This window comes from Psammomys obesus, unplaced genomic scaffold (genome assembly GCF_907164565.1).
Source record: "Psammomys obesus unplaced genomic scaffold, mPsaObe1.curated_primary_1811, whole genome shotgun sequence".
Taxonomy (NCBI): domain Eukaryota; kingdom Metazoa; phylum Chordata; class Mammalia; order Rodentia; family Muridae; genus Psammomys; species Psammomys obesus.
This window is the reverse complement of record NW_026596256.1, coordinates 6140267-6159933: the sequence shown is the minus strand read 5'-3', so window position 1 is coordinate 6159933 and position 19667 is coordinate 6140267. Positions and strand designations below refer to the sequence as shown.

Sequence of the window (19667 nt, the reverse complement as noted above, 5' to 3'; positions counted from 1 at the left end):
GGGAAAGAATCTTCACCAACCCTTTATCTGACAGAGGACTAATATTTCAGTATATATAAAGAAGTAAAGAAGCTGAAAAGCAGCAAACCAAGTAATCCAATTAAAAAATGGGGAACAGAGCTAAACAGAGAACTCTTTGTAGAGGAATATCGAATGGCAGAGAAACTCTTAAAGAAATGTTCAACGGGAACTCCACAAGCAGAGCAACAGAACAAGATAATTTGAACACAGGGAACTTCCCAGAGACTCCTACTCCAACCAAGGACTATTTGTGGAGATGACCTGGAACCCCTGCACAGGTGTAGCCCATGGCAGTTCAGTGTCCAAGTGGGTTACATAGTAATGGGAAGAGGGACTGCCTCTGACATAATCTGATTGGCCTGCTCTTTGATCACTTCCCCCTGGGGGGGAGCAGCCTTACCAGGCCACAGTAGAGGACAATGCAGCCACTTTTGATGAGAACTGATAGACTAAGATCAGAAAGAAGGAGAGGAGGACCTCCCCTATCAGTGGACTTGGGGAGTGGCATGCATGCAGAAAGGGGAGGGAGGGTGGGATTGGCAGGGGAGGAGGGAGGGGCTTATGGGGGGATACAAAATGAATAAAGTGTAATTAATAAAAAAAAAAAAAAATAAAAAAAAATAAAAAAAAAAAAGAAATGTTCAACGTCATTAGTCATCAAGGAAATGCAAATCAAAATGACCCTGAGATTTCACCTTACACCCATCAGAATGGCTAAGATGAAAACTCAAGTGACAACACATGCTGGAGAGGTTGTGGAGAAAGGGGAACCCTCCTTCATTGCTGGTGGGAATGTAAACTTGTACAACCACTCTGGAAGTCAATCTGGCGCCTTCTCAGACATCTAGGAATAGCGCTTCCTCATGATCCAGCTATACCAGTCCTAGGCATATATCCAAAAGATTCTCAAGTACACAATAAGGACATTTGCTCAACCATGTTTGTAGCAGCCTTATTTGTAATAGCCAGAAGCTAGAAACAGCCCAGATGCCCCTCAGTGAAGAAATGGATGCACAAATTGTGATATATCTACACAATGGAATATTACTCAGCAATAAAAAAACAAGGAAATCACAAAATTTGCAGATAAATGGTGGGATCTGGAAAAGATCATCCTGAGTGAACTGTCCCAGAAGCAGAAAGATGCACATGATCTATACTCACTCATATAGACATATAATATAGGATAAACCTACTAAAATCTATATATCTAAAGAAACTAATCAAGAGAGAGGACCCTTACTAAAACCCTCAATCCCCATCCGGAAAGGCAAAGAGGATGGACATCAGAAGAAGAAGAAAATAGAAATACTCTTCAAATACAAATATATTTAGAGAGTTCTTGAGAGAGAAAGTAACATTTTAATTTTATATTGATTTAAATATCTTGGCATTTTTAAACTAGCAGGGAATTTTATTTGTTGTGTTTTTGCAGCTGTGGATTATATTTAAGATGCATTTCATATACGCTGTTGTTAGTGTACACATTAGTGAACATATTATTTAACTTTATCATTCGTTCATGGATTTTACTATCCTAGTAAATGTTTATAGGTATGTGTTTATGTATGGCTTTATGGAGAAACAATAAGTATCTGATTTAGTTGATAAAATAGTATAATTTCAAGATTATTATGAGAGTCACAGAAACTCTCATGATGGGGCTTTATTTATATTCGATTTGCAAAATGAATAATCAATTATAGTTTCAGAAAAAAAATAAAATAAAAAGAATTTTGTAATTTATTACAATTTATTCTCTTTTTATTCCAGGTGTATCCCCCTCCCTCGTTCCATTTCAGTCCTGCCCTCCATCCCTCTTCTACTCCTATGAATCTGCCCCAGTCCAATGACAGAAGAGGTCTTCCTCCCCTTCCATTTGACCCTAGCCTATCATGTCTCATCAAAACTGGCTCATTGTCTTCCTCTGTGGCCTGATACGGCTGCTCCCCACTTCAGGAAGAGCCAGCCATGGAGTTCATGTCAGAGACAGTCCTTGTTCCCCTGACTAGGGAACTCACTTGAAGATTGAGCTGACATGGGCTACATCAGTGCAGGGTTTCTAGGCTATCTCCATGCATGGTCCTTGGTTGGAGTATCATTCTCAGAAAAGACCCCTGGGCCCAGATTTTTTGGTTCTGTTGCTCTCCTTGTGGAGCTCCTGTCCCCTCCAGGTCTTTCTATCTCCCCCATATTTCATAAGATTCTCTGCACTCTGCCCAAAGTTTGGCTGTGAGTCTCAGCATCTGCTTCGATACCCTGCTTGGTAGAGTCTTTCAGAGGCCCTCTGTGGTAGGCTCCTGTCCTATTTCCTGTTTTCTCCCTCTTCTGATGTCTATCCAGTTTGCCTTTCTGAATGAGGATTGAGCATCTTACTCAGGGTCCTCCTTCTTGCTTAGCTTTTTCAGGTGTACAAATTTTAGTAGTTTGTCCTATATTATATGTCTAATATCCACATGTTTTATAAAAATAATTAAAAGCAAGTTTGATAAGTAAGAGGCAAAATAATTCATTTTTAAAACATTGGGTCATCACTCAGGCTCTCTGATGCTTGGACATATGCTTTAGAAGAAATGATGCTCTCTAAGGTGCTTAGGAGTGAGCACACATCTGTGTTGTTTTGATATAGGCTGCATGTTGGACAAGGGTTGTGCACCCATATGACTAGCTGCAAGGGGAAAAGAAGTTTAGTAGTGAATACTTACTTAATCGAGGAACAGGCAGCCCTCAGTTAAACCCCTTTCTGTACAGTTTTGAACCTTCCCCTCACTCTCTCATCTTAGTATGCTGTTCAGATGTCATTAAAAGTCTTTTCTTCATTTAACAATTTAACAAGCTGGGGCATATGTTACTCCAACTTCAGCAAGTGCTCCCAGTACCTCCATGTGGCTTCAACCAGGACTGCAACTCTCCAACTCCGCCCTTGCTTACACATCCCATGCAGTTTTCTTTCTTCCTTTCCTGGGTGACTTACTTTGGTGGTTCTTGATTTCTTTTATCTTCCATTAGATAGTTTTTTTTTCCTACAATTTAGTTCATATTTTATTCTTCTGAAGTATTCTGTGATTGGTGGTCTGCAACAGAGGTCTACATGCTAACATTTATTAAAATGATAGTGTAAAATGAGTATGTTAAATACAAATAGTAACCCTTTTAAAAATTTATAATTTTTTTAAAACTGTTTTATAAATGTTATTTTACAATACAAAGTCAGCCAGGGTGGGAGGAGTAGAATTAGATAACTTTATTTTAGCAGCATCACTTCCTGCTTAAATCATAATTTTATGAAATATTTTTAGAAATTCTGGTTGTAAGTTTCTTTTGTCGTATATATTAGGGAAAATAAAATTTTAATTTTAAAAATAGAATATTTTGCAACTGTTACTTTTATTTTGAGAAGTGTGAAGCAATGAGTTTAAAAAGTAATTAAATTTAGAAGCCTTGAAGTGAGAAGTAATGTTCTATATTTCACTTAATTAAGTAGAATGAAATAACTGATCTAAATAGGGCAATATTGCTTATTTCTAGTATTAAAATAACTAAACATATTTTAATATAAAAGTACCATCCACACTTTGGATACATGTGATTAATAGCTTATTTTCCTTTTTCTTGACTTACATTCGGTAATTAGTGGTTTACATTCAAACTGGAATTTAAAAGACTACAGATAGTTTTCAGGCCAGAGATAGAAAACTGCTTGAATTTTGCAGGACGTACTTGGTCTACAGTGTTTGTAAGTATTTGAGTTAATAAAAAACAACCGCGTTAGTCTTAAAACAAAACAACAACAAGAAAAAACAACCACCACCAACAACAACCAATATTTTCTGTTACTAGATCAAACAGCTCTCAGAACTGAAGTGAGTATAGCAAGATATTCAGCACTACCATATAATGCCAGAGAATTGGAGGGAGCGTGATAAGCCGTTACTGTAGTCGTGTCTCTGTTTTAAATATTTAGAGTTTACTCTTACTTTAAAAGGAGTATTAATGAAGCTTTATTTTTGCAGAGTACCTTCAAATTTAAATCTGAGAGTGATATTCATTTGGCAGAACATCACAAACAGGTTCTATATGATGGGAAACTTGCAAGTAGTATTGCCTTTTCATACAATGCCAAGGCCACTGATGCTCAGCTTTGTCTGGAGTCCTCACCAAAAGAAAATGCATCCATATTTGTGCATTCCCCACATGCACTGATGCTCCAGGTAGGTGGATGGTGTTTGGTGCTTATGGTGTTAGCACTGAGAGTGTTTTCATTTCCCTCAGTAAGCACTTACCTGCGAAATGCTACAGCTGGTTTTGCTTTCGCATTCTTAAAACAAGCTTTTGTCTTAACTTTTTGACTTACTTGGAAGCTTGTTCCATATGTGATTATTTGTTTCTGTGTCCTTTGAAAAATGTGTTGACTCCCTGAACATGAAGTTGATAGGTATAAAAAAAATCCTCTGATTTGAGAATGTCTTATCTGCCATCTTGAAGATTGCTTGAGTGTCCTTAAACCCAATAATAATAATACTTTCGTCTAGAATAACTTAATTTGGCTTCATAGTTTAGGATAATGGCTTCACAGTTTATTCCAGCTTTAAAAGAGACTAGTCAAAGAGACACTATTTTTACTGTTCACATGTATGTCTCTAAGTTATTTTATGCTTGAAACTCTTACAATATCAGAATACACTAACTATACAAAGATACCTGGGTAGGAAATGGTGATGACAATCATGTTGTCATGGCGGTTTAATAAATATTTTGTCTTTGATGTAGGATGTGAAAGCTATAGTAACACATTCAATTCATAGTGCAATTCATTCAATTGGAGGGATTCAAGTACTTTTCCCACTTTTTGCCCAACTGGACAATCGACAGCTCAATGACAGTCAAGTGGAAACAACTGTCTGGTAAGTTTTCTTTGAATGTACTATATACTGCTGTTTATGCTCTTAGTTTAATTCATGGTCTGTTCCATGCTATGTAATAGATTACAATCTTTGGCCTTAAGTGTTAATAAGATTGTTTTTAGAACTAAGGGAGACATATAGCTGCATAATATATAAAAGAAAACTCCCAATTCTTACATTCTGATTATCGTTAAAAAAATCTTCTCCTAGAAAGTGAAAGAAATAATTCTAGATGTAATAAAGTGACTATGACATACAGTTAAGGAAAAGGATTAATTAGCTCCAAAGTTACCCACAGCAAATGCTCACAGTTCTGTCACATTATAATAAACTTCTAAGGTGAGTTATACTCAACCAGTTATGCAATTTGTAGCTTAAAGACTTACTGCTCTTATAATGCTTTATCATGATATAAGATTAGAATAGTATTAAATAACATGAACTTTTCTTTAAATATAGTTCAATTTTGAGGGACACAAAAATGGTGATTTGTTCATGTTCCAGTAAGTGAAATGCCTTTTTAATGAAGTTGAAGGGAAGTTTTATAACTTTCCTTATTTTAGTAAAAGTACCATGTATATCAAACTCTGCTTTATGAATTTTCTAAGGCATTGAGTGTAAGTTTTAGCATTGTATATCCTGTTTGCTTTGGATTTTAAGAGTTATACAGACAAACATTATTTTTTTCAGTCCAAAATAATAAAGGCTTCATGAGTTGACTATGTACATATGCATATTAGCATTTTAATGGGTTGTTGCATTTTAAATTAATGGAAATGTAGTGAATGAAGCTGTGGGAAAAGTTTAAAATCCGGTGAAATATAAGGCAGGATGTTTTCAAATTAGCTGTGCTGACTTTGAAGACTTCTGGCTAGTATTGGCAGTGGTATTGTTTCTGTGCTGAGACTGTCATTTTGTATGACACATATATGAAGATAAATCTGATATTCATTTATGACATTCAGTGCCTATCTCTATGTTACCCTTTATTTCAATGTAATATAAAGGTTGGAGTTCTTAAAGTTAAAAGCTTTGAGGTGAAATGAAACCTGAGGTTATGTCCTTCTGGGCTATTACTTTGCAGTGAACATTCACTTATTTTAATCCATTTATAGGTCAGCTGAGTGAAAGCAGACATACAAAAACAAACAAACTATGCTTTATGATCCTGAATTTAATTTTTTTTGTTATTTATCACTTAAAGGGAGTATGCATTATGACCTTTATTTTATTAGTTTAAAATGCTGTAAAGAAAAACCAAGAGAAAATGCCTTGCTATTTAAACAGTCCTTAGAAATTACTTGAAATTCATAAATTTTTAATCTAAAAGAGATTATTTTTCGCAGTAAAGGTTTAGAAAGATGATAGGTTGGAGTATTACAAATAAAATCATTATAATAATGTATTGCCTTATGATTTGCTATTATAAAATCTTATTTTTAAACTATATGTAATGGTTATTTGGGCCTTTTAAACAACATTTATGAAATTGCTTTTCTGCTTCAGTTCAAAACTCATTTTAGTGCAAATATTTATCTTAATATTTAAATTTATTTATTTCATCGAGGAGATGAAAGTGGAAAAGTTGGCATTCTAATTTTATATATTTTTTTATCATTCATCTCAGTTTCCCCCTCATAGTTCCCAATTTTACTTATTAAAAGATGTACATTTTGTTTTTAATTTATAGCTGATAGAAAACACCTCATAGGAAAAAATATTCCAGTCCTCTTTAATAACAATGCACATCTATACCCAAGATAACTAGGTTTCCATCATTTGCACCCTTGAATTCTTATCTTTTATTATTTCATTAAGCATTTCAAAATCCTTGATATCTGAGACATGCTGTTTATAAACATTTTTAGTCAGTTGTATAGTTCACTTTTCAAGGTACCAGGTATAAGACAGTGTGTATCAGTAAGAGAACCATTTATTCATAAAATGCTAAAAGCAACTTGCTATACAGGATTTCTTCCTCATGATGAATACAGATTTTTAGCTATGTAAAGGTTTATGGAATTTCTTGTTTATGATTATTGGTTCATAAAGATGAATGGAACCTTAAAGTAGGATATATTATCTTATTTTAGCCAGTATTAACTTGCTTCAGATAAATAAGAATCACCTTAAACATTTTAAATCTTCCAACGAAAGTTGAATATAATTTTTAAAAAGTTGGTTTGTATAATAAATATAAAACAAAATTACAGTAAATTTCTCATTTTTGGTGGCTTTTAAGGGAAATTGAGTTAAGTTATAGTAAAGGTTTTGCTCTGGTTTCTCTGTTTTATTCTGCAGTGTTTTGTTTTCCATGTACTAAGCAGTGCCTTTTTATAAAATGTTCTATTGTTTCCATAGCCTCAGTTTTTGTTCAGTGTAGGGAGATGCTAAGGTAAACTCACTCTTTGAGGAGAAGCTTGCTTTCTGGTGTCTGGGAAGGTGACTTATTTGTGCAGGATGAATTTTCTACCTTTATTTTATCGCAAATGTTGCAATATTATGTTCTTACTCAATTCCTGAACTTTCAGGTCATACAGTCTCTACTTTAAATCCTGAACTCAATATTATTAGTGCATTTTACAGTATATTATTAACTCATTCACACCATAGTTTGTTCTACTAAACCTTGGAATAATGGGGACTTATAGTTACTCAGAACAAGAAGGAAAAATACGTGGGTAGATCACTTGTGTCCTCTGGGTTTGTTATTAGGGCGAATGAGCTAAGTGATTTTTGCCAGTTTTTTTTTTTTTCTCACATACTTTGATTTGCATTTTCAACACTGTCTATTAACAATCTTTTTAAGAGAAGGTACAAAGGCTCATATTACTTTACATGTGACCTTTCTATTAATGATATTATTTATGTTAGATAATTACTAAAATATTGAAATAGGACTTGAACTTTGAGTTTCTGCTATTATGACAGTTTAGAAATCTACACCAGATTCAGGAACCTGAACATTTTAAAATTAATTTTCTTAAATTAGCCATTGGACTTACCTTTTACTGTAGGACTCAATCTACAGGAATAATTGTCCAGACCGCTTTTAAAGAAAATCTGTTGGTGTAAACTTCATCAATGTGCCAAACTGATACGAAATAGATTAGTGGATGAATAATACTGAGCAGAGTCAAATAGCTTGTGGCAATCCATGTAGTAATTGCTCATGAATCTTCTTTTCAGTAAATGAATTAAGCCAGTGCGTTATATTAGTGGGACTTCATGCTTTTTATAATTATTAATTGCCTTGAGTAATTACTCATCCCCATGAATAACAAAACATCCAAATATTATTGATCCCACTTTAGTTCAGATAAAATTACACATTCTGAAATACAAATGAGCAGTTTAAAATGTGAGGCGATACATTCAAAACATTCTTTTATGATTGTGTGACTTGGTGCAAACGTTTTCTAAACCTGATTTAAGCTGAATTTTTTTCTATGAAGCAAAAGTATATTGGAAGTTCTCATTAGAAATTATGTGGTGCAAAGGAAATGTTTTGGTTTTTTTTGTTTGTTTCAACTCACTTCTGTACTCTTTGATTGCAGATCATGGGGTTGGTCATGAGTTGATAGAATGTGATATTCATTGAGTACTTACTCTTGTTGTGTCTGTTCCGTCTGAAAGACACTATCATTGTCAGTTTACTAAAGACTTTTCAAAGGTAAATAACCAAATATGATTCTTAAGTGCCAGCATTCTTTCTGTAAAACAAAGAGAATAAGCTGCTATCATCTGTAATCCAAAGCCCAAAAAACTATTTTAAATGTTATACACTGTATTATGTGACCTAACTATAGTCTACTGATGATGAGAAAGGGAAAGTGAACAATCACAGGATCAGACAGACAAGCTTAGTGAGAGGATGTAAAGGTTCTGTTTGCCAAGGTCTGACTTCATGTCGAGCCTTCTGAATGCCTCTATAATCCCATTTTTATCTTAAACTATCTTAAACTATGACATTTCACAAGGTAAAAACTAGTTTCAAGTAATGACTTAAATGAAGCTGTGTAGGTATGTTAGTACTTGCTAGACAGGGTTGCCTTTTGCTCTGAATTGTAACTGTATGTTGTTTCATAAAGTGATGGAATATAAGACATCACACTTAAGAGAATTTCAGTGTTTCCATAAGTGCTCGTGTACTTCAAAAGTCTCCTTTTCATTTTATTTATTTATTTATTTATTTATCTATCTATTTATTTATTTATTTATCTATTTATTTATTTATTTATTTCTACAATTTATTCACTTTGTATCCCTGATTTATCCCCCTCCCTTGTCTCCTAGTCCCACTCTCCCTCCGACTTTTCCCCTTAGGCACTTCCTTTAGTCCACTGATAGGGGAGGTCCTCCTCCCTTCTATCTGACACCAGCCTATCAGGTCTCATCAAGGCTGGCTGCATTATCTTCCTCTATGGCCTGGCAAGGCTGCAACCCCCCAGGGAGAGGTGATCAAAGAGCTGGTCACTCAGTTCATTTCAGAGATGTCCCTGCCCCCTTACTAGGCAACCCACTTGTAAACTGAGCAGACAATGGGCTTCTTCCAAATAGGGGGTCTAGGTCTTCTCCATCAAAGGTCTTCTTACAAGGTGAAAATTGGGACTTGTTAGTTTGGTTACTGAAGTTAAATAATTCTCTTGTTTCTGTCTTAACAAAGTTACTCCTGTAATTAAGTTGGTTTATGTTCCCTTAGTAAAAAATCAGTTCTAATTAGATCCTTTGTCATATATAAAGCAACAAAATTACCTTTAAACTTGGATGTTTCATTGTCTGTCTACCTTAATTTTATTTTACTTTATTTTTAAAAGTGACATAAAATGCTTTATAATTTTTAATTCAGGAAAATATAGTGCTCTACTTAAATTGTTATATTTGTATTGTGGGCTTTTAATTCAACTAGCCAAAAACATAGCATGTAATTGTGTGTACTAAGCCAAAGAAGTAAAACCAGTTTTATATAAGTTGGTTTCTCCTAGTGGAGGTTGCTGTTGTAAATACAAAATATAATTAGTGATTTTATTTTAAATTTTGCTTAAATACTTTGTTAAATATTTACAAAAATAAATTACTCAGTTTTATGTCTTTGATTTTTATATTTTTGTGGAAGAACATGTTGCTGCATTTACTGTTCACATTTGCTTGTTTGCCTTCATAAATAAAATACTGAGTTGATATGGAAACCATCTTTGAACTGAAACTACTTAGGCACAGCATATAGAAAAAAATAGATGGCAGGTAATCTTTTTTGTTATATATCTAGAAAGCATACTGTGTTGTTATTAGCCTGTTCTAAGACATTCCCTAAAATTATTTATAGATTTGAGGACCCCCATAAATTACTCATTTCTGATTTAGTACTTGGTTGCTTTTCAGTTTTTCTTCAGGAAGGTTGAGAACGTGCATGCAACTGGTCCTAGATTTTGTGGAGCATCGGTTGTACTGACCTTGTGCTAGAACCTTGCGTCTCCTATTACGTTTGAGCAAACTCTTACTCTGTTGATAAGCACTTCTACATGTACAGTGCAATTTTCAAATAAAATGCTTCCTTTTCTTTTGGTTGCCTGATGCAGAGAAGTCAATTTCAAATAAAAATTTTTGAGAGTTTAGGGTCAGACACCATAAAAATGTTTTTAAAAAATACTGGTTATTTTCAAATTCAAATGTGTTAATATTTTTTCTTTGTGGTTCATCTGTTATACATGTTATTTTAGGTAACATCATTACATGTTATTTCAGGTGAGATCATTGAGAATCCCTCCCTTTGTGATGTAACATTTGCAAACATGGAAGGCCTTGGCAGAATTGCTTTGATATTACTTTGCTGGGGAATCATTTAGAGGCTTGTGTGGGGGTCATTCCTGCTGGCAGAGAAAGTTACTAACTAAAACTCTGCTTTTAAACCTCATCTCTTATTACATGATAACTCAGTCTGAAATTGAAAGATAGATTACAATAAGGCAAAGGTGGAAGAGAATCTTTCTGGAAAGTTTGGGGATATTGTCGTCTTTGAGATTTCAGTTGGCTCAAAGCAGTTGCAGATTTGACATGGACCTTTTGTAACTCTGAAAGCCAGGTTTACTAGTTACCAATTTAATACAGCGCAGGCACGGTTGAATTATATATGATGATTCAAAGATACATAGTAGAGTAGTGGTCAGGAATCCAAGGGTAAGAAATTTGTACTGATTAGTTCCTTTGAAATAAGTGTCTCGCACAAGGGTCATGTGCAGACATACATGGTACCAGGTACTGTCTGGTTATTCTGCCATATCTTCTTGTGTGGTAATGAATAGGGCACATATGACCCTTTCCTCAAACTCTCAGTATAACTTTGATGAGGATCCACTGTCGGAATGAATGTCCTGGCACTGGTCGCTTGAATTTATAAAGGAATCTTTGTGAAAGGACTGTCTTGATACAATTAATTCATGGTTTAAAGTAAGTGAAAACAAAACAAAACAGACTTGCAGACCAATTGCTTCCAAGGACACAGAAAAAAAAAAACATGTCCTTAGCCCTCAATAATTTATTGAATACTAACAATATATTTTTCTGGTAATTTTCTATCTTACAAATGTTTAATGCATTGGCTAATCGACTCAAATATCTGTACAAATCCTAGACATTAATTGTTTTTTTATATTCCATTTTGGCCTTTCTATGATAGTTTGATTTAAATATTAAATATGTTTCACTGAAGGTTTTTCCTTTGTCATTCACCTTTATTAATTGACAAGGTTACTTTGAATCTGAGTATTGAAGGTTTTTATTGACAGCTTCTGTGGATGGAGAGACTCAAAGCATCTTAAGTTCCATTTTTGAGCAGTTCTTCATGGAGAGAAATTAATTGTGAAATTCATCAGTTTCCAAGAAAATGAATGAACTGATTTTTGTTTGTTTGTTTTTAACATGCTTGCCTCAGTTGCATATTTGGTAAATACAACAGAAATGACAGACATGCCTGAGGGATACAAGAGAAATTCTGGAGTATGCCAATAATCTCTATCACATTTTTTGTGCCAATTCATTATAAAATAGAGGTGATTTAAAAGTATTAACTAGTAGCAGTTGGTGGAATAGAGGTAAACCTTGTTTGTAGGAACATCTAAGACATAAGCGTCAATTAAAAATATCTCAACTAAAATTGGTGCCTGGTTTCACATGAGGATGGTTTGGAACTGAAAACTAGAAAAGAGCAGTGAAAACAGAGTCAGTAGGCACAGAGTTACAATTTGATGGGGCTGAGAGGCTCTGATATGCTAGTGCATGGTACTATGACTCCAGATAGGACAGCTAAGTGAATGGAACATGAATGTCTTTACATTTCTTAAACTCATTTAAACATCACACAGTTAAACACATACAAAATGATAACATGTTGCTTCATTATGTACAGTTACTCCTTTTGTGTAAAAGTATTTGGGGAGAGGAGCTATAATTCCGAGAAAAAAAAAATGTGATCTGAAGTTAATGCCTTCATGGCTCCTCATAAGAAGTGAATATCCTTAACAATTAGAGGAGAAAGAAGCTGTGAGTTGTTTAAGTTAGCTATGTTGTCAGAGTAATATGCTGAAAGATTTTTATTGCAGTAGAAGTGCAAGTTCTTGTTATCTTGATTTTTTTAAAACTGTGAATGACTTTGGAGCCTAAAAGAAGTCATGACATCCATCAACATAACAGCCAAATTACACATTCATGATAAACAAGAAAATACGTATATACTGACAGCCTAAACTCCATAACTTGGACAGATTTCTTACAATGAAACTTTCTGTTCCTTTGTATAAGAACAGGTGACCCTGTATCTGAATTCATGCCAGAGAAAGACCCTGCTTCCCTTATTAGGGAACCCACTTGAAGATGTAATCTATGGGCTACATCTCAGCAGGGGTTTTAGGTCCTCTTCATGCATTGTCCTTGGTTGGGGTATTATTCTCTTCAGAGCTCAGTTTTTATAGCCCCATTGGTCTCCTGTTGGAGCTCCTGTACCCTCCAGGTCTTTTTTATCTCCCCCTTCTTTCGTAAAACTCTGCACTCTGCCCAAAGTTTGGCTATGAGTCTCAGCCTCTGCTTCAATACCTTGATCAGTAGTCTCTTTCAGAGGTTCTCTGTGGTAGGCTCCTGTTTTGTTACCTGTCTTCTCCTTCTTCTGATGTCTTTCTGAATGAGGATTGAGGATCTCCCCGAGGGTTTTCCTTGTTGTTTAGCTTCTTTAGGAGTATAGATTCTAGTATATTTATCCTACAATATATGGCTAATATCTACATATGAGTGAGTATATACTATATGTGTCTTTCTGCTTCTGGGTTACCTCTTTCAAGATGATCTTTTCTAGTTCCCATCATTTGCCTGCAAATTTCATGATTTCCTTGTTTTTAATAGCTGAGTAGTATTGCATTATGTAAATGTAACACGATTTCTGTATCCATTCCTCCATTGAAGGACATCTAGGTTGTTTCCAGATTCTGGCTATTACATATGAGCCGCCATGAACATGGTTGAGCAAATGTCCTTGCATAGTTGAGCATAATTTGGATATATGCTTAAGCGTGGTATAGCTGGATCTTGAGGTAGCACTTCTTCCAATTTTCTGAGAAAGTGCTAGATTGATTTCCAAAGTGGTTGTACAAGTTTACCTTCCCACCAGCAATAGAGGAGTGTTTCCCTTTCTCCACATCCTCGCCAGCATGTATTATCACTTGAGTTTTTGATCTTAGCCATTCTGATGGATGTAAGGTGAAATCTCAGGATCATTTTGATTTGGATTTCCCTGATGACTAAAGACACTGAGTATTTCTTTAAGTGTTTCTCTGCCATTTGATATTCCTCTTTTGAGAATTCTCTATTTAGCTCTGTACCCCATTTTTTAACAGTCTCGCTGATAACCTCCCCCTGGGGAGTACAGCCTTGCCAGGCCACAAAGGAAGACAATACAATCAGTCTTTATGAGACCTGATAGGCTAGGGTCCAATAGAAGGGGAAGAGGACCTCCCCTATCAGTGGACTAGGGGAGGGGCACTGGTGGGAGAGACGAGGTAGGGGGCCACAGCTGGGATAAAAATTGATTTGTAATAAATAATAATAATAATAATAATAATAATAATTTTAAAAGAACAGATGATCCATATAAGAACTACCTATTGCTTATGACTCTTACAAAATTGAATCTTTTTACATAAAGATGACATAAAGATTTTTGAAATGGGATGTTTTTGTAGCCTTTTCAGTTTTAATCAAACGATCAGGGTTTTGTTTGTTTGTTTTGTCTTTGTTGTTGTTGTTGTTAACCATAGCTGGAGTAACTGGTTGACAGGGCACTTTGAGTAAAGAGTATGTAGTCCAGAGAGGAAAGTCAGTTTATATTGGCTGGGCATTAGAAAGGGTTTGTAGGATTTGTACTTAGGTTGCACTTATAAATTTTTATCTATACCTGCTGGATGAAATTATAGAAGAAAAAAAAAAAAAAAAAAAAAAGAAAAAGGCTGTTTTGGAATTGTGTGGGAACCACATTGTTCTCATGAGTCAGCATTAATATATTGTAAATATTAATAAAATAATCTAGTTTTCTGTGTATGTTAAAGTGTTTGCTCTCTGAGCATTATGAATATCTTCTGCAAATGTTCTAAGAACTAAGACAAGTTTGATGTGCTTGTGATTCTTAGTCAAGTATATTGGAATATGTAATGTGAAGATAAAGAAGAATTAGAATTAAGTAAGGATAGACTTGGGGAACAAAACTTTGAAGGACATAGTAGTTCATGGTATTTTGTTTTTTCTAAGACTTGTGTAAGGATAGGAGATGCAGTGTGAAATTATTCATGAAATTTGATGGCTTACTCCAAGATATGTGGAATTAACAGTTCATTCAGATATTTAGAGTTTTAAGTCTCACTCTCATATATCAGAGGAACAAGTATTTTATTAGGAGAAGAAAGAGATTTGAGAGTTGTACACACTCTTTACCTTTGTATCCCACTAGCGACTTCTGCTTTCATTTTGTTGATGACTGACTAACTATACAGGTGCTAGGAAATGTAGCCTGTATATATAAGACAAAAGAAGTTAACATGGGAATTCGTAATAACTGGTGTCATACTTGGTTTCATATCGGTGAATTATTTGAGTTGCCAAAGTTCCAGGTCAGAATTGAAAGTCAGCGTTATGAAAGGATCTGAAGGTTATTGACACTGACACTGTATACACTTGACTAACTGGTGATCTATTTTTTATTCATCACTGGTCTTTCCTATTAGCACACTAAAATCAGCGGATAGTGGATGACATTAAACCCTTTTAGTTTGAAATTTCTTTAGTAAATATATTCTGTTTCTGTCATCCAGTACAAGAATAAGAATCTTGTATTTGGCAAAATTTATTGACTGTTTGAGAGCTCTCAAAAGTACACAGTAGTAGGCGGTGGAGTGAGTAAATAGTGCAGACTTCGTAGTACCTATAAGCTAGTGTTGTGCTCACTATGTTTTATGACTTTCCTGTATACTCAAGAGTGAACTGCATTCACTAGAAACCTGGAAGGTAGGGTGGGGGTAGTATTTTGAGAGAAATAGGGAAAATATCCATGAGAATGATTATGAGAAACCCTTTATTTCTAGTAAAGAACTTACTTGTTATTTTTTTTCTGCATCATGCTCTTTCTTATCCTAATGTCTAGCAGTCAGTTTCATCTCAGTGAAGGCAGAGGCACTAATGGATCCCAGATTATTGCAGCCAAACTTCAAGAAGATGCATCCTTCCCTTTAATCAGTGGGACAAATCATCTCTGTGTTTTGAATTTTATTATTTTTTTATGCCCGTTTTCCTGCTGGTAGCACTGGATATGGAAAAGTTAGGGAAAAACATAAAAGAGGAAAAAAAAGAAGTCTCAGCTTTTTGATAAGGGAAGTGAAAAGAATAGCTGACCTCTGCATGTACCTGCATACATATGTATTTAGTCACACTGAGACAGACAGGCCGAAAGACACACACACATACACACACAGACACACAGGTGTTTTTTTAAGAATATTTAAAAAATTTAAGTGTTAAAATATAAGTTACATGAAACATGTATAGCATTTATATGCTGAAAACTACAAATTGCTAATAAAAGAAATTCAGTGTAAAGTGAAAAATTACAGAACTTTCCAGGATAGGATCACTAAGCAGAGTAAAAACAACATTAAGTTGTTATATAGATTTAATAGAACACCATCAACCATCTCTGGATATATTTATTGGTGTGAAAAAGACGAATCTAAAATTGGATAAAATAACTAAGGTAGCTAAACTGCATTTGCAACACAGTGAAAGTGGGGGGATTTTAATTAGCTGACTTTAGGACTTACTATAAAGCTATAATGAAGACACATAATAAATACTTATGGATTTTTTTTTTTTTGGTAAAGGTGCAAAAAGCACTTTGATCTAATGGAAGCAAAAGAGTCATACTCCCCAAATCACCTGTCAAAGCTGAGTAACATATCCCAAGTAAAATTAACTTAAAAAATTTAACCCTAAATATAGAACATGCACCCACAAAAAAGGCAATATAAGGGGAAGTCTTTGTAACAGGCTGGACAAAATCTTTTTAGATATGACACCAAAACTAAATCATGAAAGAAGATATTCACATTGTATCATCGATCAGTACTTCGGCCTTTAGTGGTGGTGATCTTCCATGCCCTTCCGCTGTACTGCCTCCTCTCACTTAACATTTCTCTATTATTCCCTATACTCCTTTCATACATCTCCTGTCTCTTGAAAGGCCCTCCTTCCCCCTCTCTCTTACTGGTTTCCTGACTTCTACAGGTACTCCAGTTTAAACATATATATGAAAACCAGCCTTCATGTATGAGAAAGAACATACAACATTTTTGTTCCTGGGTCTGGGTTACCTCACTCAGTGTCATCTTTTCCAGATCTATCCACTTACCTGAAAATGTCATAATTTTATTGTTCTTAACCAGCTAAATAGTCCACTGTGTAACTGCACCACATTTTCATTATCCATTCATTAGCTGATGGACACCCAGACTGTTCCCATTTCCTAGACATTGTGAACAGAGCAGCAATAAACATGGATAAACTAGTATCTCTGGAGTTGTTTATATTGTGTCCTTTGGATATATGCCCAAGGTGGTTATCTTAATGTTCTATTGCTGTGAAGAGACACTATAACCATGGCAGTTCTTAGAAAAGAAAGCATTTAATTGGGGCTTGCTTACAATTTCAGAGATTCAGTCCATTATCATTGTGGCATGGAGAATGGTATCACTCAGGCAGATACAGTGCTGGAGAAGTAGCTGAGAGTACTACATCCTGATCCGCAGGCAACAAGAAGAAAGTGACACTGCCTTGCTTGAGCATTTCACAACTACACACAATGGCACACTTTATCCAGTGATAATTTCAAATAGTGCCTTCCCTGCTGACTAAGCATTCACATTTATGAGCCCATGGGGCTCTTTTCATTAAAAGCACTACGGTGGTTTAGAGATGAACAATATGGTAGGTCTACTACTAGCTTTTTTTGAGGAACCTCCTCACTTATTTCCAGAGTAGCTGCAACAGTTTGAAAAAGCTTTACATTTTACTATTGTAAAGCTTCCTAATATGCACACATTCAGGAAATAATGTCTCTTCCACACACCGTAACTATCAAGGCAAAATCCTGGTGCAAGGAGTGGGTTACTTGTTTTGGAGTGGTTGGCCATGGGTTCTCATAACCCCCTAAACATAATAGACCATTGCCATTGCCCTTGGTTACCCTCCCCAAAGCTTGTTGGTAAGATTCTGTTGCTGAACACACTATATACTTGGGGCATTAAACGTGAACAAATCAAGCCAGTACTCATCCAGAAGCACTATCCCTACTTGCTACCTCTTACAATGCTTGAAAGTGTTAAATTCTACTGGAGGAGAAAAGTAATCATCAGTCTTAACCACCTGTGAACCCTGCAACTTACTTAGTACAGCTGAGCTGGCAAGATATGCCACTGCTTCAATAGTGGCATAAATGGGAGCAAGCAAGCACTTCCTGATTGAATCTACTTCAGAGATTGAGCTCATGTCTGGCACTGTTTATGGGGCCAAGAACTTGTAGTTAAGTAGGCCATAGGCCTGCTACTGATTGCAAAAAGATAATAGCCAATTTCTTGTTTGAAGAAGGGCTTATTTCAAGTGTATTCAAACCACTGTCAACCCTCAAATTTAAAAACAATACAATTAAAAAAAAACAGTCAAAGAAACCTCACTTAACTAGACATGTTAGTAAAATAATGTCTGAGTAGCTCAAGAAGGTTTTCAACATGATTAGCTGATAGTGGGCTACTGTATATCTACTAGAATGACCAGAATTAACAAACAAACAAATGTATGTGGCCGGTGCTACCAGAGATGTGCCACGTAACTAGAACCCAGTATTAGTCGGATTAGCAAAGGGTACAACATTTTGGGGATATAGTTTGACAGTTCTGTATAAAGTGAGCCATACACATGTATAATTTAGTTTCCTATGCCTTGGTTTCAGTTATGAGAAAGAAAGGAAACGGCTCACAAACAAACATTTCTATATATATTGGTAGTTATCTTATTCACACTGCCATTCTATATACCTAGTGTTCTGTTGAGATGAATGGATGTCCAAAGTGGCTCAACAGGTTCTACCATGAAATACTTTTGCACTTAAGAATAATCTGAATATATGTACTTCCTGGGATGAATCTCAAATTTGGGTAATATATGAAAGTCTAGAAGGGAACCTTGGAAGATCACATATGTTCTTGGCTTGTTCACGACTTTCTTAAAAAGTCAGAGCTGTAGTGACAGAGAAGCATTCTTGCTACATTACAGGTGTTGAGGTGGTGTGAGTCCAAAGCAGAAGGGTGAGAACAAGGACATTTTAATTTGTGGGTGCCCATGGAGGCCAGAAGAGAGTGCCAGATCCCCTGGAACTGGAGGTACAAATGAGCCACCATATGGGTGCTGGGAACCAAACCCTGGTGTTCTGCACTAGCAGCCAGTGCTCTTCACTGAGGAGCCACCTTTCCAGGCAATGTATACAATTCACATTTTTGTTTATTTTTTTGGTCTATCTAAATAGTAAAATTTTAGACTTTGAAGTTTTTTGTGCTTCAGATATAGAATGTTGAAATATAAAAAAACAGTCTATAACAAAGGAAGATGTAAATGCTTAGTGACTTGGGTTGTAGAAGGCCTATGCAGAATCTCTTAAGCATGTGTAACAGTGGTAGCAGTTGTATGTTTAAATCACCCAAAGGGAAACTGTGAAGTACTGAGCAGAGATTTCATGAGAAAAGATATTTTGTGCTAACACCCAGGCTTTCTGCCTCTCTTTCCTTTTACCAGTGTTTAGTTTGCTGTTTCCTTTGTCATGAAGCTGCTGTGTACACTGAGTAAGGGGGTATTGCCTGTATCAGTGTTTCCTTGCTTACCCAGTGGTCTTTGAGGTGATGACTTTAAGAACACCAGGTTCAAAAACTGCTAACTGTACTTGCAGTTAGAAACATTTGGTTTAGACCTTTCTCATTTTGAACTGTGAAGGCGTTAACTCTTCTGATATATTGATTCTTTTATTTAAATACCCTTTTAGGTACTGGGAATTAGATCTATGGTCTTACATAATCCAGGCAAGCATTTCTTCATTTATTATATCCCTGGAACACAACTCCCTTTTAAATTCGTGACAGGGTCTCACAAACTCTTGGGTCAGTCTTG

General features: G+C 35.4%; 1 protein-coding gene across 1 annotated transcript in view; it reads left to right on the top strand.

Annotated features, from left to right (window-relative positions):
- Nbea (neurobeachin) overlaps nucleotides 1-19667 on the top strand; it is a 509877-nt gene that overhangs the window by 94264 nt on the left and 395946 nt on the right. The window contains exons 9-10 of the mRNA XM_055596761.1: nucleotides 4035-4232; nucleotides 4792-4925. Coding sequence (XP_055452736.1) covers nucleotides 4035-4232; nucleotides 4792-4925 — 332 coding nt within the window. The remainder of the gene's footprint in view (nucleotides 1-4034; nucleotides 4233-4791; nucleotides 4926-19667) is intronic.